This window comes from Zonotrichia albicollis, chromosome 16 (assembly GCF_047830755.1).
Source record: "Zonotrichia albicollis isolate bZonAlb1 chromosome 16, bZonAlb1.hap1, whole genome shotgun sequence".
Lineage (NCBI taxonomy): Eukaryota > Metazoa > Chordata > Aves > Passeriformes > Passerellidae > Zonotrichia > Zonotrichia albicollis.
Window position 1 is genome coordinate 2,706,990 of NC_133834.1, and position 24,659 is coordinate 2,731,648.

The 24,659-nt window shown below is 50.7% G+C and overlaps 3 protein-coding genes across 13 annotated transcripts in view; 2 read left to right on the top strand and 1 right to left on the bottom strand.

Moving 5' to 3' along the window:
• The first annotated feature begins 27 nt into the window (after positions 1-27).
• Positions 28-11,617, top strand: FLCN (folliculin). Of its 3 annotated transcripts, none has more exons than XM_005487437.4 (12): positions 28-325; positions 1,589-1,872; positions 3,049-3,195; positions 3,824-4,045; positions 4,618-4,778; positions 5,488-5,579; positions 6,302-6,492; positions 7,070-7,183; positions 7,584-7,707; positions 7,953-8,084; positions 9,346-9,451; positions 10,185-11,617. In XM_005487437.4, exons 2-12 carry the CDS (start codon positions 1,624-1,626, stop codon positions 10,384-10,386), a joined length of 1,740 nt encoding a protein of 579 aa, XP_005487494.2. In that variant the 5' UTR covers positions 28-325; positions 1,589-1,623; the 3' UTR covers positions 10,387-11,617. The 3 variants fall into 3 exon arrangements, with proteins under 3 accessions (XP_005487494.2, XP_026649484.2, XP_005487493.2); XM_026793683.2 differs by having other exon boundaries at positions 28-213; XM_005487436.3 differs by lacking the exon at positions 28-325 and adding an exon at positions 374-520.
• Positions 11,618-11,772: 155 nt separating this feature from the next.
• Positions 11,773-15,008, top strand: PLD6 (phospholipase D family member 6). Its single transcript, XM_074553145.1, has 2 exons — positions 11,773-13,596; positions 13,711-15,008. Exons 1-2 carry the CDS (start codon positions 12,984-12,986, stop codon positions 13,947-13,949), a joined length of 852 nt encoding a protein of 283 aa, XP_074409246.1. The 5' UTR covers positions 11,773-12,983; the 3' UTR covers positions 13,950-15,008.
• A 3,196-nt stretch (positions 15,009-18,204) lies between these two features.
• Positions 18,205-24,659, bottom strand: part of MPRIP (myosin phosphatase Rho interacting protein) — a 72,630-nt gene continuing 66,175 nt past the window's right edge. For 5 of the 9 annotated variants that reach the window (XM_074553133.1, XM_074553138.1, XM_074553134.1 and 2 more), the window contains 3 exons: positions 23,915-24,077; positions 23,518-23,603; positions 18,205-19,337 (listed from right to left, as the gene is read on the bottom strand). In XM_074553133.1, coding sequence (XP_074409234.1) covers positions 19,266-19,337; positions 23,518-23,603; positions 23,915-24,077 — 321 coding nt within the window. In that variant the 3' untranslated portion in view covers positions 18,205-19,265. Of the gene's footprint in view, positions 19,338-22,388; positions 22,455-23,517; positions 23,604-23,914; positions 24,078-24,659 lie in introns of all 9 variants that reach the window. The other 4 variants (XM_074553135.1, XM_074553140.1, XM_074553136.1 and 1 more) reach the window with 3 other exon arrangements.

Here is a 24,659-nt window from a genome sequence, read left to right on the forward strand (position 1 = left end):
CACGTGACCCAGAGCACGGCAAGTACCATCCTGCGGGGGGAGCGCGGCCTCTCCCCGTGTGGCACCCGCGGCTCGCTGGCTGCCGCTCGTCCCTTCTCGTGTCCCCGGTAATCGAAGACCTCTGCTCCGCTCTGCGATGTGACAGCTGGGCAGGTGTAGCGCGGGAGGGGAGGATGCGTCTTCCAGACCTCCTCATTCACCCCCTCTCTTGAGGTAATGGCTCCGCCCGGCCCCTGTGGACAGGGCGGCCCTGGGCCGAGCCACTGCGGCAGCCGGGGGGTGGCGGCTCCCCAGGAGAGCGGCGGGACGGCCAGCTCAGCCCCCGGTACGAACGGGTTTCTCATCTCTCTCTTTTTTCTACGTTGTTCTCCATCTTCTCGCTTCTCCGCGGCGGCGGCGGGCGCGCGGGCGGGGAGCTGTCTGTCCGTGTCCCCCCCCCAGCTGGCGGTGGGGGTGGTACGGCCGGTGGGTCAGTCGGTGTCAGGCGCCCGCGGACACGGGACGGGCCGGGGGAGCCGCGGTGAGCGGGGGCTCCGGGCACGGGAACCGGGGCCGGGCCGGGGTGACGGGGCACGGGGAACCGGACACTGGATCCGGCGGGACAGGGCGGCCCGGGTCCGGCAGGGCCTGAGGCGTTCGGGTCCGTGGGCGCTCAGCAGGGCCGGCCCGTTCCGGCCTGAGGCTCCGGGCACCGGGGGCTGCTGTGTGCGAGCTCAGCCTTGATCCAGAGGAGGCCACCGGGCTGATCAGGGGGGAAGAGAACCTGTCCTTTGAGGAAAGGCTGGAACAATTTGGATTGTTCAGCCTAGAAAGGAGAAGGCTTCGGGGTGACCTGTTTGTGGCCTTCCAGTGCCTAAATAGCACTTACAGGAAAGATGGGAAAGGATATTTACAGGGGTCTGGAGTGACAGGAGAGGGGGGGAACAGCTTCAAACTGACAGCAGGGTTAGACAGGATATTGGGAAGACATTTGGTCTGTGAGGGCGGTGAGGCCCTTGCACAGGTTGTCCAGAGCAGCTGTGGATGCCCCCGGATCTCTGGAAGTGTCCAAGGCCCGGTTGGATGGGGCGTGGAGCCACCTGGGACAGTAGAAGGTGTCCCTGTCACTGGCAGGAGGTTGTGTTGGGTGATTTTCAAGGTCACTTCCACCCCAAACCATTCTGAGATTCCCTGAACCTGTCCCTGTGATGCTGGAGGTATCTGGGCATGAGGGGTTGGTCCAGCCCCATTCCCCCCCATAGGGCCTGAGGTGTCCTGGATCAGCATCCAGCATCTGGGCATGGCAGTCTGGGTTGCTCGAGGCCATGCCATCAGCAAGCAGGAGGTTGGTCCTGGATCAGTGGAATTCGCAGAGAGGTGTTGGAGTCACCATTCCTGGAGGTGTTTAAGGAAAGAGTGGGCATGGCACTCAGTGCTCTGATCTGGGTGACAGGGTGGGGTTTGGTCACAGGTTGGACTTGATGGTCTCAGGCTCAGGCTGAGCTCAAGGCCAGCTGCTCCGGGTGGGATGCAGAGCAGCCCTGGCAGCGGTGAGGCCTGAGAGATCCTGGATATCCCTGTGCTGACCATGTGTCTGTCCCTGCCACAGGAGGCCTGGCCTGGCGGCCGCGCTGAGCCCTCACCATGAACGCCATCGTGGCCCTGTGCCATTTCTGTGAGCTGCACGGCCCCCGCACGCTGTTCTGCACCGAGGTGCTGCACTCGCCGCTCCCGCAGGGCGCCGGCAGCGGGGACATCTCCAGGCAGAACGAGCAGGCCGAGGAGGAGGAAGGGGGGATTCAGATGAGCAGCAGGATCCGCTCGCACAGCCCGGCCGAAGGCGCCAGCGCCGACTCCAGCAGCCCTGGCCCAAAGAAATCCGACATGTGTGAGGCAAGTGGGGAAATCTGTGTGTGGGCATCGGTGTCCTTGGCTTGGCTAAAGGGCTCTGGGGTTCTCTGATGTAAATTGAATTGTTTAAAGACAAATAAAATGTGAACAGCACTGGTTTTGTATGTGCCAGTGCCAGAAGGTCTCCATGTCCTCATAAACTGCAAACTAGCCCTAACTCTAATCCTAATGACCATGACAAGAGGATGAAGGAGGTGTTGAACACATGCACCTTGGCAGGAGCTTGAGGTCTCTTTAAGCTCTGTGATCTATGATTCTTTTGTGGCTTTGAAATGCTTTCTTTATTCTCAAAGTGCATTTACTTTGTTAGATTAGGTCATATCATTTATTAATAGTAATTTTAAGAGCAGTATTGGTTAGGAAACAAAAAAAACCCAAAACCAATTAAAACAATAGGAAAAATATATCTTCTCAGTCATTCAAGGCTGTTCAGCCTGGAGAACAGAAGTTTGTGTGGAGACCTTGAAGCAACCTTCCAGTGTCTGAAGGGGCCTGCAGGGAATCCAGGGGGGGACTCTTCATCAGGAACTGCAGTGACAGGACAAGGAGTAGTGTGTTGAAACTGAAAGAGAGGAAATTTAGGTTAGATAGACTAAAGAAATTGTTCCCTGTCAGGGTGGTGAGGCCCTGGCACAGAGAAGCTGTGGCTGCCCCTGGATCCCTGGAAGTGTCCAGGGCCAGGTTGGACGGGGCTTGGAGCCACCTGGGATAGTGGAAGGTGCTCCTGTCCATGGGGATGGAATGAGGGGATCTTTAAGGTCCCTTCCTACCCAAGCCATTCTATGATTTTCATACTTGTCCTCTATCAGTACTTCCTCTGATATATTTATTATTTACTTTCCCTTCAGTTGTGGCCAGTTTTGTTTGGCCAATTGGTTTCACAGCTGGTGGAACTGAACTTTACCAGCACCAAGTTCACAGTGGAATTTAATAGTGGAAAATGAGCATAAGAGCAGAGGAAGTATATCAGAGTTTTGTGTGAGGAGCTGAGTCCAAATCCTGACCCTGACTCACCTTCCTTGTCTCCTGAGTGTTTGTGTTCCCATCTGTGTGTGTAAATAACATTTTATGGTGTTTTGGGGGGAACAGTGAGAGCTCTTTGCAAACCTGAGCTACCTGCACGCTCATTTACGCCTGGATTTGCTTTTCTGCCTTCAGGGCTGCCGCTCCCTTGCAGGAGGACACCCGGGGTACGTCAGCCACGACAAGGAGACCTCCATCAAGTACGTCAGCCACCAGCACCCAAACCATCCCCAGCTGTTCAGCATCGTGCGCCAGGCCTGCGTGCGCAGCCTCAGCTGTGAGGTACCTGCCCTGGGCACAGGGAATGCTCTCTGTGCCTCCTCCAGCACTTCAAACCCAAGATATTCCACTGCTGCTCCTGCCTGCTCTGTGCAGACTGGGACAGGCAGGGAACGGGGGGAAAGGCAGGCACAGAAGTCTGTTTATTGCAGGATTGGTGGTGTTTTTTAGCTTGATTTTTGATAACCTCAAGAGTTCCTTCTTCTCAATTTATGAGGCTAAAAATATGCCCTCCTTGGTTTTTTTCCTTGTGCTTATTATTTGTCATTGTAAGATAACCTGCTTTTCGTAAAAACCTCAATGTGGTGTTGAGTTCCCTTTATAGACCATTAATATTCATCCTCTAACAGACATGAAGGAAAAATGAACATTTGTGTCTCAGGATCAGCAAAATTCCTTTTGGAATCTCAGTATTGTAGTTGAATGGGGCTGAATTCTTAAAATACAGTTAAACTGAAGGATTTGGAGTGTTTGTAGAATATCTCTGGAAGGCTGTTTGAGCACAGTTTTGGGGTAGTATTGTAAAAAGGCTTCATTTATTCACCAAGTGGGCATTAAAGTGCAGGGAGCTGTTTAGTTGGTTACTCTGTGATGTGTTTAATAATTTTGGTGTGTTGTCCCTTCCCTTCAGGTCTGCCCAGGACGTGAAGGCCCTATTTTTTTTGGAGATGAGCAGCATGGTTTTGTGTTCAGCCACACCTTTTTTATCAAAGACAGCCTGGCCAGAGGTTTCCAGCGCTGGTACAGCATCATCACCATCATGATGGACCGGATTTACCTCATCAACTCCTGGCCTTTCTTGTTGGGAAAAATCAGAGGCATCATTGATGAGCTGCAGGGCAAAGCACTGAAGGTGGGTCAGTCCCTGTGACTCAGTGTCAGTGCAGCATCATGATCTCTGATTGACAGCTGAGTCAAACAGCTGATCCAGCTCTTGACAGGGTGGTCATGAAGATTGACACAAGGCACCAGGGATGTGTATCCCCATCCCTGGAAGTGTTCACAGCCATGTTGGACAGGGCTTGGAGCATCCTGGTCTCATGGAAGGTGGCGGGTCCCTGTGGCAGGGGGTTGGAACAATTTGATCTTCCCCAGCCAAACCATTCCAGGATTCTGTGTCTGAGGATGTAGGAGGGAAGGAACAGGAATTTGAAACAGTGCTTTTCACAGGCCTTGTAGACAACAGCTTTGTTACAAATGTAATTAAGTCAATCTGGGAAGGACAATGATTTTGGAGCACAAGTGTTACTTGATGACAGTTTCAGTCCTTCCAAGAATAAGATGTCCCTTCTTTCTCTCTGTGTTCCCATGACTTGATGAGTGTGTCACACACCCTTTCACTTGGTATTTTTGGGGTTTTTTTGCCTGAGTTTTGCAAACACCGAACCTCCTTGAGTCTGTGAGCTGTCCTTGCTGTGTGTGCAGGTGTTTGAAGCAGAGCAGTTTGGGTGCCCCCAGCGTGCCCAGCGCATGAACACGGCCTTCACCCCCTTCCTGCACCAGCGCAACGGCAACGCCGCGCGCTCCCTGACCTCGCTGACCAACGACGAGAACCTCTGGGCCTGCCTGCACACCTCCTTCGCCTGGTAATGCACTGCTGGGCTCAGCCTGGGCAGTCCTTCCTCAGGAGGATGCTGCCTGAGACAGTGGGAATGGGATTTGAGGGTTTGGGTGGGTTTTTTTGAGGTAATACTCAGACTTTTCTAAGTAGCGTCTGGATTGGAAGGAGCCAACACTGATGTCTTTAGGACAAAAAAATGTCTTTTTGCTGTGAGGGAATACTAATAGAAGCTATGGCTGTGCAGATGGAAAGGTTTTGCTGTGTGGAATAAAGGAATAAAAGATTCCCCTATGCCCAGTGTGTTGCAGCTGGAATTCACAGGTGACAGACCACAGTGGTTCACCTGGCAGTGCCCCTGTGCTGGATCAGCAGTGTGGGAGATGCAGCCATTGGGCTCTGAGAGAGTCCAGTTGCTCCAGTGCCTGACTGGCTCATTAAACTTCCCTGGAAAGATGCCACAGGGAGGGTTGCAACACTGGCATGTGATTTGGATGGGGAGATAATCATGCTGCACAAAGAAATTGCAGAATGCTGGGATCTGGGTGACTCTATGTGGCAAGGATTGTGAGATGGGCTGATAGTCCCACCCTGAGGAAAGCACAGGGATGAGCTGGAAGGTAGCACAAAGTGGTTAGTGCTTGGTATTTTGTTTGACATCATGACATAAAGTTTCTTACTGGATTGTTGCACCTGGTAAGCCGCATGACTGCTTCTCTTCCTTTCAATGTCTCCAGGCTGCTGAAGGCTTGTGGTAGCCGGCTTACAGAGAAGCTTCTGGAGGGAGCACCCACAGAAGACACCCTGGTTCAGATGGAAAAACTTGCAGGTGAGACAGAGGTTTCCAGAGCTGCAAAAACCCTCTGAGAATGCTTTAGATGATGAAACACTGAGTCTTTGATCAGCATCTTAAGCACAGCCATTGCTCATCAGCTTCACCTTGCTGGTTGTCTCTCCCATCTGGAGATGGCCTCTGGAGGAATGTGAAATGCAGGCACCTCAAAGGCTCTCTGCACGTGGTGTTTGTCACTTGAGGAGCAGAGTTGCATCATCAAGACTGTTGTTCTCTGTGGCTGGGCTGGCCCTCCCAGTAAATCTGTACAGCCAGAGGGATTTGCAGTCACAACATATGGATTTCTTGCTTCTTTTTCTACAAACTTTCTAAAAGTAAAGGATCATAGTTTGTTTGGGGGTTTTTTTTCCTGTGTTGAACTATTTTATTAACCATGTATACTAGAATCTACAAAGCTTTGTCCATAACCTTTAAAACAAGACTAGAGAACATAGCTGATCAAAAAATGTGACTTTCAGTTCTGTAGAAAATGAAAATTCCTTCTTGACCTTTGAGTAGTTATTTTTTATCTGAATTAACACTTAAGTGTGTCTGTGCTGCTGCCAGTACTTTCAGTTACTGTGTTCTGAGCTCTCTCTCTTCCCACATCCACCCAAAATCACATGGCTGCAGCATGTGAGCACTTTCCACTTTCCATTCCTAGAGAGCAGCAGTTTTTATGACCAATCTCCCCCTCTGTTTTTTGGGGTTTTTTTTAGATCTGAAAGAAGAGTCAGAAGGCTGGGACGGTTCTGAGGAAGAAGAGAAGCCTTCTTCCCAGCCAGATGTTGTGGAAGGGCAGGAGCTGTCCAAAAGCTCCCCTGAAACCTCTCTGGTGCCAGATTGCAGCAGCTGGAACGTGGCTCACAGGAGGTTGTCTGTGTTCCGTTCTCTCAGGCACATGAGACAGGTAACAAAGGCTGCAGAGTTCACAAACTCTTTTCTCCTGATAATGTTTGATTTTTTTAGAGATACATTTATTTCCTGCAATCTGCACATTCCCTGTGCTGTGCTCAGCTCAGTGCCTGCCCAGCCAGGAACACGATGTGAACGGGATCTCTGGGCACGCTCCCTTCCTCACGTGGGCCTCTGGTGATCAGCAGTCATGTGGGCTGGGGTCAGATGATTTCCCTCAAACTCTGCACTTCTCTTCTTCCCAAGAGCAGTGACAGTAATTTAATACAGAGGTTCTGCAGTATCTGCAAAGCCAAGTAATATTTGCTTTTTAAAAAAGTGTTTCAGAGGGAGAAACAATTTACAGATAGAATCAATTATTCTGTATGGATCTTGCTTTTCTGCTGTGCTTCCTGTGACCTGGCTGAGGGGGAAGGTTCACGTGCCCAAGGTTTATGTGCTAAATTTCCATGTCCATTCCTGCTGTCCTGGTCTAGCCTTTTCCTACCTGTCACTCATGTTTTTAACAGGGCAAAGTAGACATTTCAGTCATTTTTATAACCAGTGCAAAATGGTTTGGGGTTTTTTTCCAGGTTCTCGGGGCATCAGCATTCCGAATGCTGGCTTGGCATGTTCTGATGGGGAACCAGGTCATCTGGAAAGCTCAGGATGTGGATCTTGTCCAGTCTGCCTTTGATGTCCTACGGGTAGAAACCTTTTCCTTTGTTTCTTGGCTGCATATTTATATTTGTACATGTATTTCTCTGCTACTCCAGCCTTTATAATGATCTGCAGCCAACATGTGATCTTGTGAAGAGTTTGTTCTAAATTATGTGGGTTTGGAAAAAAAAAAAATAGCAATCAAAATAACCCAAAAAACATGCACAAAACAAAATCCCCTCAACCTCTGTTGATGTCTTGCTTGTCCTCAGTGACTGCAGGGGCTCTCAGGCTGAGTGGGTTACTTTGATCCCTAAATCAGGAGCATGTGCCTAAGCAGTGCTCCGTGTCCTACCCTGGAAGCTGAGCTCCAGGTTTAGATCAGAGAGAGGGAACTGCAGTTGGCTGTTGAATGGCAGAGTTTGTCTTGGCTGGTTGCCCCTGCAGACGATGCTGCCCATCGGGTGCGTGCGGATCATCCCCTACAGCGAGCAGTACGAGGAGGCCTATCGCTGCAACTTCCTGGGCCTGGGCCCGCACGTCCAGATCCCTCCCCACATCCTGGCATCTGGTAAGAACCCCTTGCTGAACCCTCTCCCCTCCCTAGTCATGTTAAAGAACACAATTTTTTTTTTTTTTAATAAGAATTGGCTGCATGAAATAAAGCTCCAACCATTTCATTTTGTTTTCCCCGTGTCTTTTCCTGGTCAGTGACTGAAAGATGTGACACCTTCTCTAAGCAAAGCAGGGTCTGTAGCTGTGTTTTAGAGTCTGGGCTAGCACAGCTCATGCTCTTTTGGGCTCTTGTTGCTGCAGAGTTTGCAGTGCTCGTGGAAGTCCGTGCTGCCTCCCGCTCCAGCCTCTACCCAACCCTGTTTGATGATGAGCAGTCCCTCAACAAGTACGAGTTCCTTGTCACCAGTGGGAGCCCCGTGGCAGCAGATCGAGGTGGGTGATGGAAGCAGAAAGAGCCTCTGTCACTGAGATTAAAAGAGCATCTTGACCTTTAACTGCCCCTGAAGGAGGTTTGGGTAGAAGCCAGGTCAATATTCAGCTGGGGTTTAGCTGCTTGAGGTGAGGTTCACCACAGATTGTTCAGTTATAAAAGATTTGCTCTACCAGATCAGCATTTTGCCTGTTAATTTTCATAAATCAGAAATGGATTCTCTACCATAGGTATAAGAAAAATTGTAGGGAAATTCTGTAACCCACAGTGAACACTTTCAGTCCTGGGATACTTGTGTGTTTATTTTGAGTAAGACTAACTTGTAAGGACCATAACATCACTGATTTTCCATGTTCCACTTGGTAGTCAAATGTCACTGATAGAGAAATACCCAGACTTTTCTATTTAATTTCACTTACTTCCTTCCAGCAGTTGAACGCTTGCACCTAGAGGTGATTTGAGTCAGGTCCATCAGTCTTGTCTTTTCTGGGAAGTCTTAATTTAGATGAATTTGCCTCACTGAGTGTCTCAAAAGACACAGCAGATGGCTCATCCTTCCTCTTGGTCCCTGAAGACAGAGATGCAAAGCAGAGACTTGCTCTCTGCACAGTGCTCTTCCTGTTGTTGATCCCACATGTATAAATACACCAGTTTATTTTCCATCCAGTCAGTGGCATGTCCAGAAACTTCTGCACAAAAATAGTCACTGTAAGGCCTTTCCTCCACCACAGCATCAAACTTAGGAGACCATGGACTGCTGTGAAAAAAGTCTCCTAGAAACTTCCAAAAAGTGGTCCAGGAATGCCTTGGGTTGGTTGCTGGTTCATTTTTTCACTAAGTATCCTGGAACTGCCCTTAACAAATGGAACATTAAATCAAGTATAAGTTGAGGGTTTATATTTTTATATGTATATTTGTATATAATACAAAGAAGCATGAAGGCTTTTTCATAACCTTGTGTTTTTAATGATCTTTTGGTAAGGGAACAACAAAAGCTAAGCAGGAGTTTAAAAGTGGATCTGAAGAGAAAACAAAGGCCTCTGAACCTGTTTGGATGTCCCAGGATCCTTCAGTAAATTCCATGTTGCTTCTTAGATCAGATGTTTTTCTAATGGGATGACCTTTAGCTGCTCTTCCATGGCAATGAAATCCCAGCAGGCCACTGGGGATATAGTTAACAATGATTAGCAGTAAAGGTGTAAGCAGTAACCTTTAGCTTGTGTGTCCTCTTTCTCACCCTTGCCCCTTTTTCTGCTCCTGCAGTTGGCCCAACAATCTTGAACAAGATCGAAGCTGCCCTGACCAACCAGAACCTCTCTGTGGACGTTGTGGATCAGTGCCTTGTGTGCCTGAAGGAGGAGTGGATGAAGTAAGTACAGCTGCCTTGCTCTCAGAGGAGCAGCTTTGGCACAGCAACAGCAGAGTGCAGGACACACTTCAGTCAGGTGATTTCTGATGAAGCTCATTTGGATTTACAGGAACAAATTAAGTCAGGAGTTAAGAATTTCCTACTCTAGTCCTAATTGTCTTTTTGGCTTTCAGCAGTTCTTAACCTTTATGCTTCAGTTCACACAGCTGCAGGTTACCTGCATGACACCACCTGCCTGCCTCACCCAGGTTAGGAGGATTAAAGCTGCAGATCCCTCTGTGCCTGTCAGTGTGGCCATGGCCCAGCACAGCTGACACCCAAACACCCAAACACATGCCCGGGTTCTGCCTTCAGGCTCTGCATTTCAGAGGTGCAGGTAGCTGTAAAGGAAGACCAGTCAGTCATGTGAATAATTCATGGCACATCATGACTGTGTGAATTTACCTGAAGGCAGATGGGCACTGGATGTGTCTCCCAGCTGTCACAATTAATTGTTCTACTTTCTGCTAGAATGAAAAATCCAAACTAGAAATATTACTGAAATGAGTCATCTCCCTGACTAATCATCACCCTTCTTCATCAAAGCATGAGAATAGTTTCAATGAAACACTGGTAGAAGCCTTTATTAACATTTAGTTGCAGTAGGTGCCAAGAGAAGCTCAGCTCCTCCTTGTTCCCTGTTTGATGGCGTGTGAGTCCATTTGGTAAAGACAGCAATCTCTTGTTCCTGCAGTAAAGTGAAAGTCCTCTTTAAGTTCACCAAAGTGGACAGCAGACCCAAGGAGGACACCCAGAAGCTGCTGAGCATCCTGGGAGCTGCAGAGGAGGACAATGTCAAACTCCTCAAGTTCTGGATGACCGGCCTGAGCAAGACCTACAAGTCGCACCTGATGTCGACAGTTCGCAGCCCGACGTCCTCAGAGTGCCGGAATTGAAGGGTGCCCAACCCCCTGCTGCCTTCAGAGAAGGGCAGGGACCCCTGGTTACCTCTGCTGAGCCTGCAGCTTGTGCTTTAGGTGGATAGTGAGGCTTCATCACTATTCTCCTGGTCCTCAAACCAACTTGAAGAGTGACTTGAGTCTTTTCTACTTGCTGTGAGACTGGACTAATAAGTGCTAATCCACAGTGCTGCTGTCTCCCCAGGAACTCAGCTCTCAGTCTAGACGTGCACACTCAAGACTTAAACACAGCAACGCTCAAAGAATCAGCTAAATTAATTAAAATCCCATCCTGTCCTCATTAAGCATCGTGGTGTGGCAGCAGGCCTCACCTTTAGGTTGCTTGGCAGGCCTGTGACAGCATCCAGAACTCCTGGGAGTGCATATGGTTAATCTCACTGAAATCCCACATAAATCTCCTCAATGCCTGAGAGAACAAGAACCAAAAATAAGAGGCACGTCACAGGGTATGGATCACGTGTAAATTATTTCAAACCACTTTGTGCTCAGATTTAAGAGACTATTTTCTGCTGTAGCATAAGTCAGGATATCCCATGGGAGTCCTGTCACTCCTCTTTATTTATTTATAATCTTAACTTGAGACGGTTTTAGCATTTGCTTTGGAGATCTTGTCTGGGAGGGCGAATTGTAAAATAAGAAGCCTCAAAATGCAGCCTGCTTGCCTCTCAGAGGGGAAAATACTCGCCTTGTTTTGCCTGTGGTTGCAGAACTTCCAGGTAATGAAGATAACCTCGCCAGGATAAGGTTCTCTTCTGTCTTTTTAAGCTTCCTAATAAAGCAGAAGAGATTCAACCTGTAGGTGCTCCCTTATATAACTCTATAGTAGCCATTTTTGCTTAATAGTTCCTGAAAACATTGGTGCATTTTTTAATTACCTAACCAGATATTCCTTAGCTGTTCTGTAAGGAATCTCTGTTTCTGTTGTGAAGTCTGGGGTTTATGTCTTTTCTTTTTGTTTTTCTGGATCATTATTGGGAACACTTGACGTTACCACAGATGTTTTGAACAAGCTAAAGGCAGGTTTTACCCAGGTGACCTTCTACACTCACTCAAGCTCAGAGAGGATGTTCCAACTTGTCACAAGTTCTGTTCTTATATATAAAATACGGAGGCTGATTTTTGTCTGGAACATCTGTAAAATGGAGACAGGCATTAAATCTCATAAGAGCTATTTTTGTAAAATGAACAAAGCCTGGTTTTGTGTTTATTTTCAGTGTGTGTGTGTTGTGGTGAGGGAAAGCAGCAGCTGATCCACAAAATTCCTGCATCCTTAGCCTAGATCTAATGTAGAGAATTTAATATTGGTCTTTTCCTCTTATCTTTGTATTAGTTTCTTGTAGACTAACCTAGTAATCTTTATTTTAAAACTATTCTGGTCCAGTCCAGAGCTGTGTAACAGAACAGGTGAGACATCATTTGCCATTGAGACCTTCTTGATTGCTGAACTGGATTTGTCTTTTAAAACAACATCTCTCCCAAGAAATCCAGCATCAAAACCTCACCTAGTGCTTCCTCCCAGAACAGCAAAGGGTTGGTCACAAGGTCGAGCCGAGGCTGCTGCTGCTCCCTTGCTCCTGGTGAGTCGTGCAGGACGTTGATCCCTCTCCATCCTGACCTGATGGGCTGTCATGGACAAGCAGACTCAGTTTTGAGCCAGGGCAAGGAAACCACTAAAGCTTATAAAAATGCCCACAGGAAAGAAGGGGGAGAGCTGCCAAGTCAGTGAAGCTCCACCCAGCTGTGCTTGCCTGCCAGAACACATCTGTAGGTGGGATTACCAAAGGATTGCCTGGGCAGGTTCCTGCAGCTCGCAGGTGAGGCCACGGCTGCTCCCCTTGCCGTCAGCGAGAGCTGGAATGTGCACAACTTAATTAACAAAAAAAATCATCTCTGCAGACATCTTTCAGCACCCTCCTTCCCTCCAAACGATATGCCTCAGAGACAAACTGATGGAGGCAGGATAATTCTTTATTCCAGAGTGATTTCTGCCCGGCTGAGCAGCGTGTAGCTGGGAGCGAGGTGGGAGCAGTGAGTGCTGCAGCTGCCGTGTGATGGAGCCAGTGCTGGCTCAGTGCTGGCTGCACTTACAGACAAACCCTCCTGGTACCAGTTCTGCCACCCCTGTCCCCTCTGCCAGGCAGGGTCCAGCAGCTGATGGTCCCCTCTATTCCACCCTCATGAGAGTCCACCTGCAGAGCTGCCTCCAGCTCTGGGCCCACAGCATCACAAGGGTGTGGAGCTGCTGGAGCGAGCCCAGAGGAGGCCACAGAGATGCTCCGAGGGTTAAAGCCCCTCTGCTCTGGGACAGGCTGGGACTGCTGGGGGTGTTCACCTGGAGAAGAGAGGCCTCAGAGCCCCTTCCAGAGCCTAAAGGGGCTCCAGGAGGGCTGGAGAGGGACTATGGATGAGGGCCTGGAGGGACAGGACACAGGGAATGGCTTCCCACTGCCAGAGGGGGGGCTTGGACGGGATATTGAGAAGGAATAGCAGAAGGTGTCCCTGCCCATGGCACGGGGTCGGAACTGGATGATCTCTGAGATCCCTTCCCACCCAAACCATTCTGTGATTAAAGGATGGGAATCCGCTGCATGGGCTCGGTGTGCGGTGACGGGCTCGCTGTCAGGGTTCCGGTACCTGGGGAGGGGTCGGTGTTCGGGGCAGGATCCGGAGCCCTTCGGGGCTGGGTCGGTGCCGGGATTTGGGAGCCCGGCCCAGCCCCGTGTGGCGGCCGCTCCTCCCCGCGCGCCGCTCCCGCCTCCGCCGCGGCTGCGCGGGCCGGGCCGGGCCGGGCCATGAGGGCGGCGGGGGCGCTGGCGGCGGTGGCCGTGACCGCGGTGGCGATGGCGGTGGCGGCCTGGCGGCGGGCCCGGCCCGTGCGGGAGGTGCTGTTCTTCCCCTCGCCGCCCTGCTGCATCGAGGCGCTGCTGGCCGAGGCGGCCGAGCCCGGGGCGCCCGCCCGGCCCTGCCCGTGCCCGCTGCCCAGCGGCGACACCGCCCTGAGCCGCCTGGTGCGCCGCCTCCTCTCCGCCCGCCGCTCGCTCGACCTCTGCCTCTTCTCGTTCTCCTGCCCGCAGCTCGCCCGGGCCGTGCAGCTCCTGCACCGCCGCGGGGTCCGCATCCGCCTGGTGACGGACGCGCAGTACATGGGGCTGCACGGCTCCCAGATCGGCCGCCTGCGCCAAGCGGGTGAGCGCTGAGGGACCGGGGCCGGGCCTGCCCCGCTGCGGGCCCGGTGAGCCCTGAGCTGCGTCTGACACCCCCTGTGTGTGTGTGTCTGTGTCTGTGTGTGTGTCTGTGCAGGGATCCAGGTGCGCCACGACCAGCACAGCGGCTACATGCACCACAAGTTCGCCATCGTGGACCGCAGGATGCTCATCACCGGCTCCCTCAACTGGACCACCCAGGCCATCCAGAGCAACCGCGAGAACGTGCTGGTGGTGGAGGACGCCGAGTACGTGAAGGCTTTCCAGGAGGAGTTTGAAAGGATTTGGGAAGAGTACAATCCTGCCAATTACAGGTTTTTTTCTGAAAGGCAGTAAATGATAGAGCTGCCTCACAGGGCTAGTGGAGCATGGTAACACCCACAGAGTTTATTATTACTATGCATAGACATCATTGTTTTGTCCATCTGGGTGTAACTTTGGTAAATGTCTCCAGAGAAGTGTTCTCTGCCCTAAAATGCCACAGATCCCTTGCTGTGGGTCATTCCCGTGCTAGAGGGAATGACACAAGTGTTTGATTGTGAAGGTGACAGAGCTGCATCCATAGGCATTAAAACTTTGGGCAGGCTCGTTGCTGTGCCCTGGTGCAGACCTGGTGTGTTCCTGCAGTGCTGAGCGTGTGTTTCAGTGGTAAAAGGAACATTTTCAACTTGGGATATGGAATGGAAGTGTAGCCAATTCCAAATGGAATTGTAGCCCAAGGGCTCCTCTACACTGAAAAGGTAGGGAGAGATAAGAGGGCTACAGCAGAGTTAAGAGTTTCTATAGATTAAGTGCCTTGGTTACATTTCTTGTTGGCATTAATTGTTGAAAGTTGGTAAAAGGAAATTCCTGGGAAATAGCAACAATTTCAAAGTTTTGATTATGTACCTGTTTCTTTTGGTTAAAGCTTATCAGAGCTCTGGTGTAAAAGATGAGCACAGATGGTAATGACAGCTTCTCTCCAGCAAGGAAGTGCAGGGAGCTGTGGAAGGAAATGAGAGAAATGGTTCTTTGGGATCAGGGTTTATCTGGAGAGCGGACACGGCTGGAGCTGGGTCACCACTTCAGGTGGGCTCTGGAAATCCCACCTGGTTCTTTCAGGTGTTGGGACGCCTGTCATGGTGTGTGCCCTCCCCTGGCAGCACCAGCCTGGGGACAGCGAGGGGAGGGAGGTGACATCCCTGTCCCCACAGCTCAGGGTGGAACAAAGATGATGTAAAAACCTCAGAATTTCAAACTCAAAATAGTGTCGATGAAAGAATTGTTTTATACTGAATGGAAAGTGCCTTAATATCTCTCAAAATGAAAAGAGGTTTTTGTATTCTGTTACTATTTTTTTACCAGTATTGCTGTGATTTGCACTGTTAAATAAACCATTTTCACAGAAAACATCAACAGCCTCATCTGACTTTTTCATTCCAATTCCTGTAGATCCTTATTAAGATACTTATGATCCATGGACATCCCCAGATTTTAGATTTGTTCTGTTCTGAGAAAGCTTTCATGGGGGAAAGAAAATGATGTTACCTGTATGGAAGCACCTAGGGAAGGTCTTTCTCCAATAAATCCCATTCAGCAGCACTAGATTTAAATTATTTAAAATATATTATTTCTGTTAAAATGCTGCCTGTTACATTTCCTATGTGAAGTGTGACTATAAAAACCATCTCCTTTTTTATGCTCTGACCTGTTCTTCCTTCTTTTTAGAAATAAACCTGTCACACACAGCGTGCAAAGGGTGGTGCAAAAATAGTTTATTACCATATAGTTAATGTAAAGTTAGGTAATTATATTTACATAGTAAATTGCTGCTGTGTCTGCAGCAATGCTTTCACTTTTCTTGTTGCATTTCCACTGGTTGGAAGTCACTCAGTGAGTTACAGCTCGTGGCCAGGCTGCTGTGTGATTTTTGTGTGTGCAGGGGGGCTGTGGCTGCCAGGGAGCTGCTGGTGCTCTCTGTACCAACAGGGCACAGTTTGCACATGCACAGCACTGATGCTGCCATCAAACACAAGGTTATTGAGGCCTCTGAGTGGAAAAAATACCCCAAATTTATAGCAAAGAAGGTTACAGTGGTCAAACAGAGTGTACGCAATCTTCAGGCAGGTGCCTGCAAAGCTAAAGGCATAGATCAGCAGAAAAGGTTTGAAAAGGTTTTTAAACAGTCCTCAAACCCCAAAAAAAAGCAGTTTATCAGGGCAGGTGGGGTGGGTTGGACTCGTTACACCCATTCCTCCTCTCCCAACCCACTCAAGGGCATCTGTGCTAAAACAAGACTTAAAAATCAAACCCACAACTCAGTGACAAAACAGAACCCTCTGCAAACTGCTGAGGAATAAATATTTACACTGCACTGCTTGGAATACTATACAGGTATTAAATTACTTTTGTTTTTAAAAAAGAAGAATAAGAAAGCTTTTTTTTTTACCTAAAAAAATTGGAAAAAATACAGAGCAAAGGCAAGCCACAGGAAGTGTGCTTGAGTGACCACAACAAACTGAGTATCCAAACCAGGATAAATATGTAAAGGTCTTGTGGAAGTGCCATCAAACAGAGCAGGTACAAAATGTGAGCACTTTTACTGCAGGCCAGCTCCCTGGTACCATAAAAAGGGAATTTTCTGGATTGCAAACCAGCAGCAATTCTAAGCAATTCTATTTTTGAAACAAATGAACACAACTTGCTTCTTTTTTTAACACATGGGCAAAGAAAAGGTGACATTTACAGAAGGATTCTGTCTGGCTCAGGGGAGATGGTGCAAATGGGAGGAAAATTTTACTCAGGAAAAATAAGATTACTTGGAGCCAACAAGGCTCCAAGACCTGTGCCTTTGCTGCACTTGAGTTTTCCTAAACCTCCCTTTTTGGTGCTATCAATAGTGAGGAGTGATGCAGAATGCAGCAGCTTGCCCACACAATTTCTAATTTAAATAGCCACTGATTAATCCCAAAAAATGGATGAAGCCTGGAGCAGGAAGAGGCAGGAGGATAACTGAGGATCATTGGTATGAGTAAAAAGATTTCTCCCTTCATTTTCAAGTACTGGGCTCTACAGCAGGAATATTTCAGCTTGGGGCTGTTTATTGGTGCTGCAGGTACTTTTTCTTTACAGAAAAGGCAGAAGTGCTGCCCCAGGCCTTGGAGAGATGCTCAGACTCACCAGAGCGAGCCCAGAGCCCTCAGCACAGGTTCAGAACATTTGGATGCATAAGGGACCTTCCTCCCTCCTCTTCCTCTCAGTGACCCCCACAATTCACAGCTCCAAACACCCCCCAGACATCTCCCCAAGCACTGCCCCAGAGGGTGCAGCTGCTCCTCATGATGCTCAGCCCTGGCTCTACAGCTGACCAAGATTCTCCATTTGTTTTTCCCGGAGCCCATGGAAAACGTCTGCTCCTATAAGCTGGAGCACATGAGCGGGATTTTCTGGGGAATCTAAGAAAGAGCAGGGTCCACATGGCGAGGAGGAGACCAGGATGTTCTGCTTGGTTGGCTGAAAAGGACAAAGTCCCACCATGAGTCTAAGGAGAGGAGGAGGAGGAGGAGGAGGAGGAGGAGGAGGAGGAGGAGGAGGAGGAGGAGGAGGAGGGTTCTCCTAGAGCCAGTGACACCCGGCAAGGGAAGAGCAATGACAATGACAAGGCCCATGTGCCATCCCAAATCCTTGCTGCCTCCCACAGGAGATCAGAGCTCACCTCAGACAGCAGAGCAGCCAGGGCTGATCCAGGTGGGTCCCCAGGAAGGCCCCAGGCTCTCCAGACCATGGAAGTGCTGGGCTGAGCTCGGATGCAGTGGCTGCCCATGCACACGCCTGAGGGCACAGCTGACCAGGGAAAGGCTTTGTGTCCAACAGGATGAGCTCCTTTCCTGCCCTGCTCCACCTCCAGGGCCTCCATGCACACAGAGCATCCCTGCTGTGTCCCCTGCAAGGTGCTGCCATCCTGCCTGGGCACAAAGGGGCTCCTCTGGGCAGGACCAGTGCCAAGCAAGGCCACACAAGCTGGACAAGAGCCTGACTCTCACCGTGGTCCAGTGACACCGTGTCCTGCTGAGGGTGCTGCTGGAAAAAAGAGATTCTGCTCCCAGGAGGATGAGGGTGACTCTGGCAGCTGCTGTGGTCCAGCCTGGCAGGACTGGGGGTCCCTCACCAGCCCCGTGGGGCTCTGAGAGCTGCACCTGCACCAAGCACCAGACCCAAAACCAGCAGGGAAGCACCAGGAGCTGCTGGCTCAACCTTGGCTGCGTGCCTGAAGGACAAGAGGAAGCTCTGCTCCAGGTGAAGGCCAGGATATCTTCCACATCCCGGCCTGAACAGGTCACTCAGCACCCAACCAGGCTGGGAAGGAATGTGCCGGAGTCTCCTTCAGCCCTGGTGACTTCCAGGTGGCATCTTCAGATCTATCCAGGAATGAAGCTCCACACCTGCAAAGCAGCACAGGCTTCTCCTAGGCAGCCTCTGCTCAGCTGGCTGTGACCATCTAGGGCTACCAGCTCCTCATCCCTTGGTTTGTATGCATTTATCTGCCTCATGGTGCTAAATTGTATGTTTTAAGTACAGAAGCTATTAGGACTGAGAAGGTCTGAAGCACATACTGGTTTTGAGATCTTTATTTCAGGAAAAGATTAAAGAATTAAAATAGGAGCTGCCCTGCTGACAAGAAGAGTTGAATTCAAGAAGCTGGTAAAAAAGGAGCATTATATGCATTGAGCACTGTGCATTTTCAGTCAATATTGGCTCTACTTTCTACTCTACTTTCCTTTGACTAGGAAAAGGGAGTTTCACATGCGCACAGACCCTGGGATACACGGGATTCGATGAGAGGAAGGGAGTAACAGCAAAAAAAAAAAAAAAAAAATTAAAGAGAGTGCTGGGCTTGATCTAACAGAGGCAAGAAAGTGATCTTACAGCTCGGCCCCTGAACACCAACTCCGGCCACCGGCAGACGGGAGCGAGGACGCGCCGACGGCGCCGGCTCGAGGGTGCTCTTCAGTAGCTGCAGCTCCCCATCCACAACCACCTGGGCAGCCACCCAAGCTGGCCAGGCTTCGGTGGCACCTACATTCAGGACACGGCACAGTCACGGGGCAGGAGAATCACTTCTTGCAGCCTTCTCCAGCGAGATGTCAGTGTGGTACCTCCAGGCTGCGGGCGCCGGCGCCGGCTCAGCTCCCCGGCAGCTTCCCCCGGCTTTCCCCCCTTGTAGGTGCAAGTAATGCAGTGGAGATCAATGGTTAGATCAGGCTCCTGTGTGCTCTGGGCACGGGGTCTCTAGACAGCAGTAAGAGCTCGGTCTGGCTGACAGCACCCAGGCCCTGCTCGCTCTTCCCGACAGAGCTATAGCTTATTAACAGGCTGCTGAGCCTTAATACTGACACTTAGTGTAATGGTTTACAGTAAAGAAAGGATTCTCCTACAAAGCGCCGAAGAGAGGGGGGAAAACCCCACTCCAATCCCTTCCTCTCCCTCTCAGAGTCTCTGGAGCATCTCACAAGCAGGGAAAGGAGCTGGGGAGGCGAGGGGAGGGCACCGCCAGGTCCCGTCGGGGCGTCAGGACAACGACAGCGAGGACATCGTAAGGAACAGAGACAAACGGTGCTGGTGCTGTGCTGCCTCAAGCTGGGAGGTGCGCGTGGTCAAGCGGAGCGGGGAGAACTAGTCTTTCTTCAAGTCCCTGGATTCAAAAAGCTTCAGGCGTTCTTGCACAGTCAGGCCTTCCTTCAGACTCTGCGAGACACAAACGACAGAGAGCGGGGTTGGGGCGGGGGCGGCGCTCGGGCGCAGTCGTGGCAGCGGGAGTGGGATCCTGGGCGAGGATTAGTGGGACATGCTGAGGAGAACACACGGTTATGGAGGGCAGCTACTGCCTGGAGACAGGGTGAGATTGCAGATGAACCAGGCGACGAACCAGAAGCAATGAGAGGCACATCATGCTGCAAGCAGGATTAGCTGACTTGGGAATGACCCCTGTGCTGGGGTGACTTTATGGTGCTGGTATCCCCACTCTGGTTAGCCCAGAAATAAGTTCTGCACCTTACAGACTGGTTCTGAGAGTGAAGGGGGGAAGAAGAAGCATGCAGAAATATTTTCCCAAACTGGTTGGGGGAGAGGCTGCTTGAATCTGCTTTCTAGAAGAACCCCTTTGGAGGTTCTATCCCAAATTTGCCCTAAACCAGGACATCCCTGGAGCTCACAGGGCACTGCTGGATGGGGCAATTCCAGTGGGGGAGCCCCAGGCAGGCCAGCTGGGATCTGCTGTGCTGAAGGCCCAGGATGCTGAGCAGGACCTGCAGGCTGGTCCTTCCCTGCCTGCCCCACCATACAGCACCCATGGGGACAGTCCTGGCTCCACTCCATGCAGGATTTGCTCAAGAAACCCTGGAAACTGCTGTGTGCTACCAGTGACCATCTCACCCCTTCTGTCACCCCACCCTGGGACACCCCACAGTTAGACAGAGGATCCTAAATGTGGCTCATGGCTGATCCAATTCAGATGCAGCATCCAGATTTCAAGGCACAACTCTCAGCTGGCCAGCAGCCCCCTGGCAGTTGGAATTGTAAAATCCATCAGCTACACATGGGGACTCAGCATTGCACTGAGAGGGGCAGAAACCCAGAAACAAATTGCCTGACTCCTGTAGGACAGCTTTAAATTGAAACCAGCCTGAGGGGATGCAGCAGCCCAAGGGCAGCACCCTCCTTCCTGCAGCCCCAAACCAGTGGCACAAGAGACTGAGGAGAGCAAAGCATTAGGTGGTGAGCTGTCCCTGTAGATGAGGAGGCACAGCCACCTCCCATCCCTAAAACAGCCCCACAGCCAGGGCTCTGCCCCTCTGTGCCCCACTGCCTGTCCCAGCCCCACAGCTCTGCCTGCCAGCCCCGTCCTTGGAACTTGCAGGGAATTCATGCTGCAGCTGGACATGATTCACTGCACAGACCAAGCCCTGGCACCTTCAAAGGCACAGAGTGCAGGGATGGAAATCAGCTCCTATAGGAAACTCTGAGGGAACTGGGATTGCTCAGCCTGGAGAAGGCTCAAGGTGACCTTGGGGCCTCTTCCAGAGCCTAAAGGGGCTCCAGGAGAGCTGGAGAGCGACTGGAGAGAGCCTGGAGTGACAGACAAGAGGGGACAACTTTCCATTACCAGAGGGCAGGGATGGATGGGGTATAGGGAATAAATTCTTCCCTGTGAGGGTGGTGATGCCCTGGCACAGGGTGCCCAGAGAAGCTGTGGCTGCCCCTGGATCCCTGGAAATGTTCCAGGCCAGGCTGAACAGGGCTTGGAGCAAGCTGGGATAGTGGAAGGTGCCCCTGTCTATGGCAGGATGTTGGAAACCTGGATGATTTTTCATCCCTTCCAACCCAAACCATTCTGTGATTCCACGATCCTACTATCAGGCAGCCACCTCCCTTCCCTGGCTGTGGGACTGTTCTACCACAGCAGCAGGTTGGACTTTTGGGCTGCATTTTTCTTCCCATGTATTTATCAAGGCAGGACTCCATGATAAACTTGCCCCAGGGCTGTGCAGATTCCCATGGTTACTGTATTTCTGGAAATGTTTTTCCTCCCACAGGCCCACGAACACAGAAGGGCTTTGCCAGGCAGCATGGAAATGAAAGCACTAAATTGGACTGGATTTCCAAATGCTGAGTGCTCTCTTTCCAAGGGGCAGCAGAGTCTCCTGGGATGAGAGGCTCTGAGCACACACTTCCTAGAGGAAGTTTACTTTGGGCCTCTTTAAATGGGAGCAGCTCATGCATTCCAGTTCTCACATCTGATTTCTCACTGGATGGAAAGAGACACCAGGAGTCATCAGCCTGTTCTGCCTGATGGCACAAATTCCAGCAGATTCAGCCCCCAGGCAGTCCCACAACCGTTTCAGTTGCTGATGAGGAGAGCCTGATGAAGTGAGACTAATGCAGGATGATATCTGTGATAAAGGAATCTTCCCCAGACTTCCTGGGGCTCTCCACCCACCGTGCTGGGAGCTCCCCTCTCCTAACCTGCCTCTGCAGGTGCTCCCACCTCAGTCCTTGCCATGGGCCAGGAAATTCACTATTGCTCCAGTTAATGGAGATATCTGGCTCATTAGAATCAGCCTCATTTCTTATCAGCTCCCTCCTTTTGGTGGATGAGCTTGGAAGCCTTGGAGGCTCAGGGATGGAGCAGGAGAAGGTTACTGGGCAAGGAAGACTCTTGCTCAGGCATGGATCGACCTGAAAAAGCAGCAACTGTGGGTAAAGGAAATCAGAGCACTCCAGGACATTCCCTCTGCAGCTGAGGTGGCTGAGACCATTTTCCATGCTCCAGGTTGTTATGGGCAGTGCACTCAAAGGCATCCCAGACTATTCCTGCACCTGGCTAACAGCAAAACAGGTGTTTTCCTACGAGACCTGGACAGTGCTGGAGTTTAGTCTGAGGCATGCAGAGTCATCCAGGCATGCACACTCAGTGTCCCACACTCCCAACACAGTAAACAGAAAACGTGCCCCACCATGTCCAAATGCTCTCTGTGATGATGAGCTGTGTTGGTGAGGGTGGGAAGAGCAGGAAGACAAAAAGCCACATCCCCCAGGGAAGAGGCAGAGAGACTTTGTTCCACACAGATCCTGGGTACACTGACTTCTCCCCTCCCCTTCCCCTTCACCCAGGAGAAGAATTAGCAGTGAATAAACCTGTCAGTCAGTCAGTCATTAAGAGAGGAGGGCTCTAGTTTGGCAGGGAGGTGTGAGCAGTGCATGCAGAGGTTGGGCCGTGGGCGGTGCCGCTGTGTTTACCTACGTGGCAGGGAACCTGGACTCGGGTTCATTTCAGTTATCCCATGAGACCTGCTCAATAACGGACTGTTGAAGGAAAAAGCAAAATAAAACAAAAAAAAGAACAAAAAAAAAAACAAAAGAAGAAGCTCATAAATCCCACATGAATTTGCGCTGGCACAGCCCCAGCCCCCCGTCCCACAGTGATGCCCTGGCACAGCCCCTGCTCCTTCTCCTCTCCTTCCCCACCAAGCAACACACATGGGCACCACACAGAAAGCGATCTGAGCTGAAGTGGTGAAGGGAAACCCAGCATCAGAGTGGCCCAGCAGGTCTGGGCTGCCCCAAAATGTGCAAAGTCCCTCTCTGTTCACCGGGTGCCCTGAGCTGAGGAGCTGCTGCTCACAGAGCTCCGAGTGTTTCCCCACGTGGGCACCAAGCTCAAAGCATTTTGCCTGCCCTGCAAGGGCCCAACCACTTCAAACATCAGCAAGAGACACCAGGTGAGAGGCAAAGCAGGTTTGCTCATGCTGAGCTTCCTCCCAAGTGCCCTATGTTTAATGCTGTCCCCTGATAAGCATTATTTGCCCTTCCTTATCCCCAGTCCCAGATGATGGAACTGGCTGCCAAGGCGAGCTTGGCACAGCATCACTGGGCTTTGGGACCAACAGCAAGCATGGAAGGACCACAGAAGCACAGGGCCATCTGCACCATGTTAACACACAAGCAAAGTGTGTGTTAAATATGCCCAGGACCCAGACATTGCTGATACACATAAAGACAAAAAAATCTTGCAGTGATGAACACTAAAACTAGAATGATGGGTATATTTCCACCTATATTTCAGCTGAAAAGAAGGAGCAGATACTGGAATAGTCCTCCTGTGAAAGACCAAGGAATAAGGAGAATGTCAGCCTTTTTCCCAACCAGGGAGCAGCATCATGCCTCCATCTGAGGAAGGTCTGGAGTGGGCCCTGCCTGGCTGCCCAGTCAGTCCTTTTGCAGTAAAAAGCCATCCAGGCTAGCACTAGTGGCTGGGAAATTCTTAATTTTGTTCCCCTGCCCATTTCTTCCCATTTGGGATCCCCATCAAAGAGAAATGCTGGGCATTCCTCACTCCCATCCCACTGGGCAGGACATCTGAGCTCACCTTTGACCTGATATTCCTTAGTTGCCGGCTAACACTGGATCTGTCTTTCTTCAAGAAATCAGGGTTGCTTTTTGATTTCATAATATCTGGGAAGAAGCAAAAGAAGTGGGATTAGCCTGGTGCCCACTGCCTTCCTGCAAGGACAGGGCTGAGGCTGTGCCCTCCCAGCCCAGGACAGTGCCCCGATGAGCCCAAGGGCAGAGGGGGCTTTTGGGCATCCCTGCATCATGAGGTTTTCCTGATGCAAAACACCAGAAGGCTTTCAAAGCCCATCAGCTTTGGGTTGGAAGGCCAAGTCCTACACTCAGACCCGTTCCTGCACAAGGGTTTGTACTCCAGGATTCCCTGTTAATTCAGGACACCCAAGACTGCTTGGAGCTGCTGGAGGAGGACTGACCATATCCCGATACAGTGGTGTTCACAGGGGATTTCTCTCCCTGAGCTTCTGTGGCTGCTTTCAGCTGCTCTTTCAACCTGCTGATATCACAGTCTGCCTTGGCCTTCACGATGCTCAGCTCCGTGTAGATGTCTTTGTACTTGTCGCTGGCGTATTTCTTATCCTGGCAAGGGAACAAGAACAACCCCATGGAGCCAGACAGACAGCTGGAGCCCAGGGGTTTGTGGATGCACTCAAGAGGAGCTTGGCAAATGCCGACGGAAGAAGAGCCGGCAGCGGGAGAGAGGCTTGGCCAGGGCAGCTCACGCCCCTGGAGCTGCTTCCAACAGGGAATGGAGACAGGCAGAGAGCTGAGAGCCAAGGGCCAGCACAGTGCCTGCAGCCCCTCAGCTACAGGGCTCTTAGTGGCTTTTCATTTTAGCCAAGACACAGAATTCAAGCAGAATTCCCAGAAATGGCTTTGGTTTGTCCAGAGCAAACCAGTTCCACCGCTGCGAGGCTGGGCAGATCTCTAACACTGATTGTTTGTGCCAGTTAAATCTGATCTGGTGTGACAGTAAATGGGGAAATCAGGCTGAAAGGGATGTTTTCCCACACTGTCTCCTTTGAGGGGTAAGTCTTAAGTTGATGCATGGAGTGCTTTACTGATGACATCAAAATGGGTATTGAATTACATTCAGGGGAAAAATTAAATATGGTTTCAAATCTAGGTGTAAATGGGCTGAAATCTAAGCACAGACATTCA